The sequence below is a fragment of the Cyprinodon variegatus genome, unplaced genomic scaffold, assembly GCF_000732505.1.
Source record: "Cyprinodon variegatus isolate N-32 unplaced genomic scaffold, C_variegatus-1.0 Scaffold208, whole genome shotgun sequence".
Taxonomy (NCBI): Eukaryota; Metazoa; Chordata; class Actinopteri; order Cyprinodontiformes; family Cyprinodontidae; genus Cyprinodon; species Cyprinodon variegatus.
The window spans coordinates 560,136-569,808 of NW_015150661.1; the positions used below are offsets into that span (position 1 = coordinate 560,136).

At 37.9% G+C, this 9,673-nt stretch overlaps 1 protein-coding gene across 10 annotated transcripts in view; it reads left to right on the forward strand.

Annotated features, from left to right (window-relative positions):
- The window catches only part of iqsec1 (IQ motif and Sec7 domain 1), a 141,021-nt gene extending 132,283 nt beyond the window's left edge, over positions 1 to 8,738 (forward strand). For 3 of the 10 annotated variants that reach the window (XM_015380145.1, XM_015380148.1, XM_015380146.1), the window contains exons 13-14: positions 1,605 to 1,654; positions 5,134 to 8,735. In XM_015380145.1, coding sequence (XP_015235631.1) covers positions 1,605 to 1,654; positions 5,134 to 5,652 — 569 coding nt within the window. In that variant the 3' untranslated portion in view covers positions 5,653 to 8,735. Of the gene's footprint in view, positions 1 to 1,604; positions 1,655 to 2,053; positions 2,116 to 5,133 lie in introns of all 10 variants that reach the window. The other 7 variants (XM_015380150.1, XM_015380142.1, XM_015380143.1 and 4 more) reach the window with 7 other exon arrangements.
- The last annotated feature ends 935 nt before the right edge of the window (positions 8,739 to 9,673 follow it).

Sequence of the window (9,673 nt, forward strand, 5' to 3'; positions counted from 1 at the left end):
TTAATGCTCATGAGAAGGTTCTGATCTAAATATTAGTTAAAGTGTGCACGTCTGTGTTTTTTAAAGCTCTCCATCTTATCTGACTGAGCTTGGCCTTTTTTTTTTTTTTTTTTAGTAAGAATGGAGTAAAGCATCCCAATCTATACTTGCAAAGCTGGTAGATACATACCAAAAAAGATCTATAGCTGTTAACAAACCACTTCAGTTATGTACTACTCTTGTCTAGGTGTCTCACATCAAATCCACAGCACTTTGTCTGCAATATATTGTTTCAAGGGGCATGAATACGTTTTTAACACACTGTATTTAAGAGCCGATGGCCTGTTTGAGTAAAGGTTGAACAAAGGTTTTACAATTCATTGCTGATAAATAAGGAATCTTGGGCAGTCCTCACTCCTTTTTATTTCTATAAATTTCTTTCTCACATCTTACCATTCTTATAATTGCTTATATTTTGGTCCCAGCATTGCTGCATTCCTAATTTTGTTTTCATCCTAAAACATCTAACAAAAACAGCATTACATGTTACTCCGAAATCCCATGCCGTCTCCTTTTTACCTGTTAGCAAACACCAGTTGAGCAGTTATTAAGATAAAGACAGCTTTTGCATCAAGAATCATCTCATATCCATGTATTTCAGTGTGTATTTCTGTGCCTTACAAACAGGAATACATGTCATTCATTGCAAATAACTGCTGAAGTTATCAGGTGAAAAACTTGATAATATAATGAAATCCAGTTAGGGGGTCTTCCTCACAGTTCTGAAGATGAGATTTCATGTTGTATTGATCGACCCTGTGTGGGGAAGCTCCAGGTCAGGGAGTGAAGGAGTCCATAGACATCCCTCTGCCCTCCTGTCTCCAGTGTTTTTCCTTTTTTTTTTCTGTGCAGGGAATGGCATGCTAGTGGGGTCATTTTTGTTTGTTTTCTTTTCTCCATACTCCATTTTACATGTATTTTACTGTCCATACACATCAGGTATTTCCCTGTTCATGTGTAATTATTGGTCATATATCACTGGCTGAGTGGGCCGTAAAGCTCCACCCTCAGACCTAGATGTGCAGCAGCCACTGTTTGGCTTCTGATCTGACGCCTGCTTTATGACACTAGCTGAGACTGGCTTTATTTTTTATTTTTTTGGCTTTTTTTTGACGTCCCTGAATTCCCTGAGTTGATTTGCTCAAGAGAAAAATCTGTTGAAATTCTGCTCCGCTGTGAACCTTTTGGCAGGATTTAGAAATGACCCTTGGACTGAGAATTTCCTGGTGCAAATTGACTTTAGATGTAAAATTAAATACAGAATACAAGTGAAGTTTTTTATTTTATTTTATTATTATTATTATTTTATTCAAACTGTTTTCTTATTTTAGTTCTGAGTAAAGAAAACCAAAGCTTCACCTGCCCACCACCTCCCTCGCAGACCCGACCGCCCCTCTTCCCATCCCCTCTTCTATCTCTCGTATTTGGATCTTACCCACAGTCCACTGCGCTGCCCCCCTACCACATCACCCACATCTCCTTTAATTTTGGGCGGCCGAAACGTCTGTAGTCGATCCAGGAAGTGCTGTCGATCTCTAATCTCTGGTATTGCATGTCTCGGGCAGGCAAGCGGGGGCGTCGCAGCAGTGCAGGATCACTAGACAGCAATATGGAAGTAAGTTGGAAGCAGCTGGTATCCGAGCTCCTCTTTCTTTGTGATGATGTGCACTGTGAAACACTCCATTTTTTTTTTGGGGCTTACACCTCCTTTGCTTCATAGACTCCAGTCCATTTGTTTGGATCATTTATTTTTTCTTGATGGGATGCCTTATAACCTGCTTGCCTCAGTTAGTGTGCATGCATGGGTTGCCTGATTCCCCTCTTCTGTTTTTTTTGGAAGCCAGAGATCTACTCTTTTGGTCATGTTATATGACCAATATACACTCTACCTTCAAACAAGCATGACTCCCACTAATGCCTCCTATGACCCCCTCCCCTCCTTCCCTTGTCGCCTGTGTCTGTCTTTCATTCAGTCACATCCAAGCGGTTTTCATTTGGTTCTTCTCTTTGGCAGGGTGGTAGCTCTGAAAGACACTAGGAAACTCTTCATTTCCTGCAGCCCCTCTCCCTGTCTGGGTCTGTCTTTTATTTTTTTTCCTCTTATCCACAACTTAGATGCTGTAAGGTTCAAGTCAGCGTATAGCTCTCATAATAAATAATGATTTTCCAACAGATTGGAAAAAAATGTGGATTTCATTCACTCATTTTGCACTCATTTCATGTATTCATGAGTCAAAGTGTAGAATCTTGGAAATCTTAGGGTGCATATGTTGTTTCTTCGATCTTAGACGAAGCATGTCTAAGAAAAAAAAGTAAGGGTTCTTTTGCTCCTTTAGAGCAGTTTTGGACCCAAAACAGGAGGCAGAGTGCCCAGCCCTGTTGTGAAGTCTGCACAGAAGTGCTTAGTTCCTCCTGCCATCTGACTTCTAGATGAATGCTAATGTGTGAATGATAATTTTTGCCTGTCACACCCTCTGCATGTGGAAACTGTGCCTTCATTAATGATACCAATTTGCATGTGTGACTTTTAGAGTTTAGCAAAAAAAAAGATGAAATGTAGTTTTCTCAACTTTTTTTTTTTTTTTTGTTCCTCTTTGGGAGATTTGTTCTTGTCAAACTATTTATGATTATGGATTTACTTTTCTAAGATAATTACCTTCCTAACTCTCTGAAAATGGGTTTCTTTTTGTCATGAAAGCTGAAATGTTCCTGCTGCTGCCTATCATGACATTTTTAGTTTCTCATTTGCATGCTATATAAACATTTTGCTACTTCTTTATCTGACAAATGAAAACTGTAATTATGAACCTTTTAAAAGTATTCTCACCCCTTGAACTTTCTCCTCATTTTACAACCACACACTTGTGTATATATATATATATATATCGGGATGTGATGCTATAGTCACAAGGTAGTTCCTAATTGTAAAATAATATGAAAATATGGTTTAATAAAATGATACAAATAAAGATATGAAAAGTGTGGAGTGTACTAACATTTCAGAACCCACTGTAATCCACTCCCTTTAGGAGAGAACAGAAAGGAGATGGCTTACTTGTGCATAGATTTATCTAAGTGTAAATCCAGCTGTTCAGGAGTTTTTGTAATCTGTAATGCAATAAACAATTGAAGGCAAATGATCAAACCAGACAGGGATAAATTCATAGGGAATTTTAATACAGCATAATGTTGCAGGACAATATATATATATTTTTACAATTCTCACTGAAAGCTGTACTATCCGCCATCTTTACATAGAGTAGCCCACAACTGTAAGTCTATAGAGCTGAAAAGGACAAAAAAAGCATTCAAACTTGCTCTAAAGGAGCTGCAGAGATCAGCCACTCAGGTAGAACAGTCCACTTACAGAACAATTATAGACCTGTTTACTGTTTGTAAACAAAGAGGGTTATGCTCTTTGCCCAGCAACAGAAATATGATCGCTACCATGACTTGTTAAGCTACAGTAGCATAATATCTGAGAGTTATGGCAAAGTTCATGGCAACTGGCTTACATAACCATGCTCACTTATTGAATGGGAACATGATGTTAGCAGGAGGTGTGCATTGTAAATCAGTTGGATAAAAATCAAGAAGCTTCTTATTTAACCCTCATTTAACACCCCATGAGATGAATTAATTTTGTATAAATGTAGAGAAAGGTTTATAATGCAGGGAACGTGCCATCCTTTGCAAAATGCACTTTCATAGGTCTTATGTAAGATGGATATAGCAGGATGAGAACTAATTACTGGACTATTTATTAGCCTTTTATTTAAAGCAGCTCCTGGGCTTGGTTAATATTTGCTCTGTATCATCAGTATATCAAAGCTTGCACCAATTGAAAAAAAAAAAAAATATATATATATATATATATATGAAACGCTTTTCTGCAAATACTGCTGATTAGCATTTGTTTCCCCTTCAGTAAAGGAAACACACAAATGTGGTTGTTCATTAGTCCAAACCTGTATATCTAGATTTAACTGCATTAAGTAATTGATCCTTGGAAAAAATGATCAGTTACCTAATGCAGTTGATCTCATGTTTTCTAGTGATCACAGGTTTTCTAGTGATATCAGAGGATAGCCACATAATCTTACCTGTTGCAAATTGGACATCACTGAAGCCTTTTTGACTTGTTACTGAAATCCACAGCCACCTTCATTGACTCTGAAACGATCTGTGGTTAGTGTGCAGTAAAACATAAGTCCTGTAAACACAACAACCAGTTTGATGCTGGTTATTTGCATTTGATCCTGCTTTCTTTTTACACTTGAAAATGAGTTTGGTTACACTATTTAAGGCAATACAACTGTTGCCACCTTGTGCATGCAGCTTCTTTATGGCTTTGCACTGTAAATCAGTCAGTTAGCCATGCTAAAAACAAATGACATTAATGGAATATTTACCTGCATAAGGACATGGTTGAAAGAAATGAAGAGACATAATTTTTGAAGTTGTTTTAGATGCCATGTAGGGGATACATCAAGCACATGAGCAACGCTGGCCAGAGGAGATGTAAAGATGGATGAGGCTAAAAACAGAAAACTCTTGCTGGGGGGCTGCAGCCCTTTTATAGCCAAAACATTTAACACTGGGGTGAAGGTTTGTCTTCCAGCTGGACAGTGACAATAAACACATAGCCAGAGATTCAATGTTGTGTTACAATGACATAGTTAAAATAATGAACCAAACCCAATTTAGAATTTCTGACTAGGCCTAAAAAGTTAATGTTCACAGATGATCTTAATTCAATCTGTAGGATTTTACGGTTTGCAAAGAACTATCTGTAGACCTGGGAAGCTGGTAAAGACACACCTGGAGAGGCCCTCAGCAGCATTTTCAGTCAACGTGGTTCAATGTTGTATTTACTCAGTGTGGCTGATTTTATATCCTCACCACATATCACAATTTTTTTTTATCTGTAAACAATTTGCTGCATCCTTTCCCCTCCACTTCCCAGGGACACATTTTGTTTGTGGTTGTAATCTGATAAAACGTAGAAATGTTCAAGGGATATGAATTATAGAATTGATAATGCTACATATCAGTTTAATTTTATTTTTAATTGTTTATGTTTTCCTTCTTCAGGGGTCCATCATTAGCAGTCCGCACACACGTCGGAGACCCACCACGGCACGGGAGGGGTCTTCCCGCGGCCATCCCTCCATCCCTAACTCAGCATCCACTTCTATCCTCGGGTCGCTCTTTGGTAGCAAGCGGGGAAAGCCATCATCTCAGAGCCAGACCCCTATGCCGCCGCCAGGACACCCCACCCTCATATCGCACAAGCCCCACCCCACCAACCTGCACCACACAGCGCAGGTAGTGCACACGGTGCAGGCCCAGCTACATGGCCCGCATCCCCAGTACTGCCAGCTCCCTCAAAATCCCCCGCCTTACCACCACCACCACCACTACCACCCGCCTCCCCACACACAGTACCACCAGCATCCGGCCTACTCCTCACAACCGCACCACCACTCACAGCACGGCCACTACAGCCAGCACCCCCACCATCCACCGCACACTCACCACCACGGCCAGCAGGCGGGCCCAGCACACGGCGGGCACAAACCCAAACACAGTGGTATCAGCACCGTAGTGTGATGCTCCTCACCCGGAGACAGGAGGTCGAAAAGAGGGAACTTTTTGAATGAAGGACAATCGCTTACACCAAAGGGACTGACAGCATAACTCTATGGCCTGTCCACTGTGTTTCAGCTGCTGTGCTGGGAACCAGTCACACCCAGACACCGCTTTCACCTCCAGGTCCAACTTATATGCAGGATAGAAATCGGACACAAATCTTCCAATAGGGGCCTTCACTAGTTTGCCTGATCTGGGGCTTCTGTGTGTGGAGGGCTTGGATAGTCTGCACAGGAAGGCTCTTTATTTTCCACAAGCTCTAGTCCGCTGCTTAATCCCCTCATTTATTCCTCCAACCATTACATAATCAGGAGGAGGGAAACCTTAAGATGAGAACATGTCTGACTGTTTTTCACAGTTTCAACTGTTGATTCTTTGGGTTTTCAGATCCTTCCATCATGTGACAGCTATGTGTCGTCACCTCCTCTAGAGCTCATGTATAATACAGAAAAAACGTAGATATAAGCATTTCACACTAAGTCTCTGGACAGCTGAACAACTCATTCATAGTAGTTCTAGTGCTGTACTTACTGTATGCGACAACTATACGTTTTGTGTCTTAGCTCTCATTAAATAAATGTGCCAATTATTAACGCATAATCTATTTAGTCGAGACTTCATGTACAGTATATTGTGTGTAAAGTAATTTGTAAGATTATACTTACAATTATTATAAGCGAAAATGGCGTCTATCAGTATTACGCTGACTTTGGTGACGGGATGAAGATCCGAAGAAAGGAGCAAACTCCCATTCAGCCTGGTCTGGTTAGGTCCAGGCCTCTGATCTGTATTGAAGCTTTTTGTTTGGCTATTCGGTGAATAGAAAAACACTAAATGAACAGCTAAAGATGGCAGCCGCTGTATATTTGACCTTAAATTATTTTGTTTGAGGTGGAGCTGACTTACTAAAAGAGACGTTTTGTCAAAAAAGAAAAAAAAAATACTGAAAAAGGAGCACTAAAAATGAGGAAATTGGTGCTAAGCTGTTAGCAGATAAAGTTTTTGTTCATGTTACAAATGGTCCCAGACAAAGTCAATATGCAGCTGCTGCTTTCTTTGCTTCTAAAATCAGACAAAAAAATTATCCTTAATTTTTTGTTTTTTTTGTTTTTTTGCCTTGTTTGGATTATTTGTCTCATTCCCCAACTCAATTTTGGTAGATTTGTTTTTTTGTTTTTTTTCTATTTAATGTGCAATATCTTTGTACAGATTTTGTACATCAAGAGCAAGCAAGGCCTCTCCTCGCATTTGTGTGTTTGTCATTTTGCGTCAATATTTATTTATTTTCACTTTTGACCCCCTGTCTGAGTAATTTTCTCTGTAAATTAATGTCCACCTGTCCTCATGGTCTTATGAGAGGTACAGACTTGGAGCTCAGTGGAATGTCCTGTAAGATTTTTTTTTTTGTTTGTTTGTTTTGCATGTAATGTTTTCGATGTGAGGCTAACCTCTGCACATTGTATAACAAATCAGTGTTACCACGGCAAGTTTAAGTGCAATCATGCAGGCTTGTACTTGAGAGTGAAAGTCTGTCGTCTTGTTGTCCAGAATGAGATTCAGGTGAAAACACTTTTTTTTTTTTTGTTCTTTTAAAAAGATGTTTAAATACCTAGACACTTCAGAGTGGAAAGTAGAATGTGTGTATATATTTTAATAAAAAGGAAACAGAAATATTTAGCTGGACAAGCACATATAAAAGGACGGTTTTGTTGTTTTATTCAGGAAATGCAGTTATAACCTACACAAATGCAAGCTAAACAAAAGAACTGGTAAATGTAAAGATTATCTTTCTATATTCTACAAATAAGAGTCTATTCTAGTGTGTAAATTAGTGACAGTAAGCTGTTTGTCCCAATATTCAGGTTATAAAATGTATTTTACTATTCATGAAGAAATCCACAGAAGTCAGGCTCACACATAATCTTTTTTTTTTTTTTCTTCCTATAGACGACAGACATATCATGACCCGGGACATTAATGATCAGCTGAATGTGTCTTTTTCCAATGATTTCATATCTTTGCTATAATTCAGAAATTTTTGAATTTGGTGTGAAACTGATACAACTGTTTATTTTTTGGTGTGTTGATGTGCTTTAAATGTTGTTTTTGTTTCTTTCTCAAAAGTACCCCAACAATGCACTGCATGGATCCGATGCATCATGCGTCCTATTCACTGTGAGCTGATGGGGAAGAAATCAGCCTATTAAATGTTGGACTTCTTTGCTTTTTTTTTTTTCTTTTGGGTTCTGAATAAGTTGGAACTTTACAATGTTGGCGTGTCCTTGTCGTTCCATGTTTTATGCCTGGTAGTTATTGAAGCTCAGCATGCATTTCATCTACAAAGCCATTGTGTAAATTACAAACATGGAAGAAGAAAGAAAAACAAACAAAAAGAAAATGTTGCACTGCGTCGCTGAGGGCTTTCATCATGTAAATACAGGATTCTGTCGTGCAAACTGATGAACTGCTCGGTGAGAGAGTTAAACTTTGTGAAGACTGTAAAAGGGACCAAAACTGGGGTTAAAAGGAGATGTACATAATGTCTATATTTCCAGCGCTCTACTCTGACATCTGCAGTTGAGATCAGGATTTACACACATTGCCTCCTGGGTGGATGGGAGGTGCCGATTGAACGGATCGATCCTCTCTTCCTCCAGCTGTTTCAAACTTAGATTTGCTGTGGAAATCAACACCAGACTGTTATCAAAAGCGTGCTGCCCTAAATTACATGCAGCTCTCCTTCCATACATGCAAACACACCTGTAGAGAATACATACAGATAAATTTAATCACAACCTGCTGCGAGCTGTTCGGTCTGGCACGAAACAAGTTTTGAGGAATGGAAACGACAGAAATGGCCTCATTTAAATGTGCATTCTGTTTGTACAGTGAATAGTGAGTCAGTAAGACCCCAGTTATTGTAAAACTTCAACTGTGACAATGTTGAGAACGCAAAATAAACAAATATATGACTTATGGTACACTGGTTGTTATTCTCCATTGTTAAACTTAACCTTTCAGGTTTGAAATCTAGGAGATTCTTGTTCATAAGTTGCTGTTACCAAAAGGAAGGATTAACTTTTTACTTTTCTTACATTCTGTTAATAGATCAGTCTCAACTGTTGCTGTTGTAAATAAAAAAATTTTATTTACTTGCCTAATGACAGAATAAAAAAACTAGCTATGTAAAAGATTTCTTCTAATTAGAACATTTTAATGTAATCCTTTAGTATTTAGTAGAAATATATTTTAGGTTTTATGAATAGAATAATTTTTTGCTCTATCTTTCCAATAGCATCTTGTAATAATTTAATTTTCCTTTAGACAAAACTGGTCTGTTTGGGTTCCACTGCTTTGTTGGAGCATCATAAATAAAAAGGGCAACATATATACATACATACATATACATACATATATATATATATTACACCTTATAATCTGAACAGAGAAATCACCTACAAATTTGTTCAAATTATAATTTATGTTTTTTTTTATTAAAATAATTTGGTTTAAGATATTCATTCATGAAACATAGCACAAGTTTCTGCTTTTATTGTAATTTGCCCCCAATTATGTAATCATTGCTCAAAATGAGAAAATACCATCACCTGTCTTTAACATTAAAAAAATCAACTTTCAAAATGGTCCTATTTCTGTACAGAAAAACAAAATGAAATAATTCACCTCATGTCCTACCACATTATTTCTATAAGTCAGATAACTCCTTTTTTCTTTCAAAAACCTTTTTTTTTTATATCCTTGCACACCTTATTTTAAGGGTTTGTTTTATTTGAAATCTATAATAAATTTAAAAATATTGCATACAGTATGCTGTTAATATTTATTTAATGTAGGAAAAGATGCTTATCTTTTATATAGTTTGGAACCAAAATTTCCAGCAGCACAATAATTTGATGTGTACTCCTCATGTTGATACTTTTGCAAACAGGACATTTTCTAGTAATCTTCTTTAACATTTCAC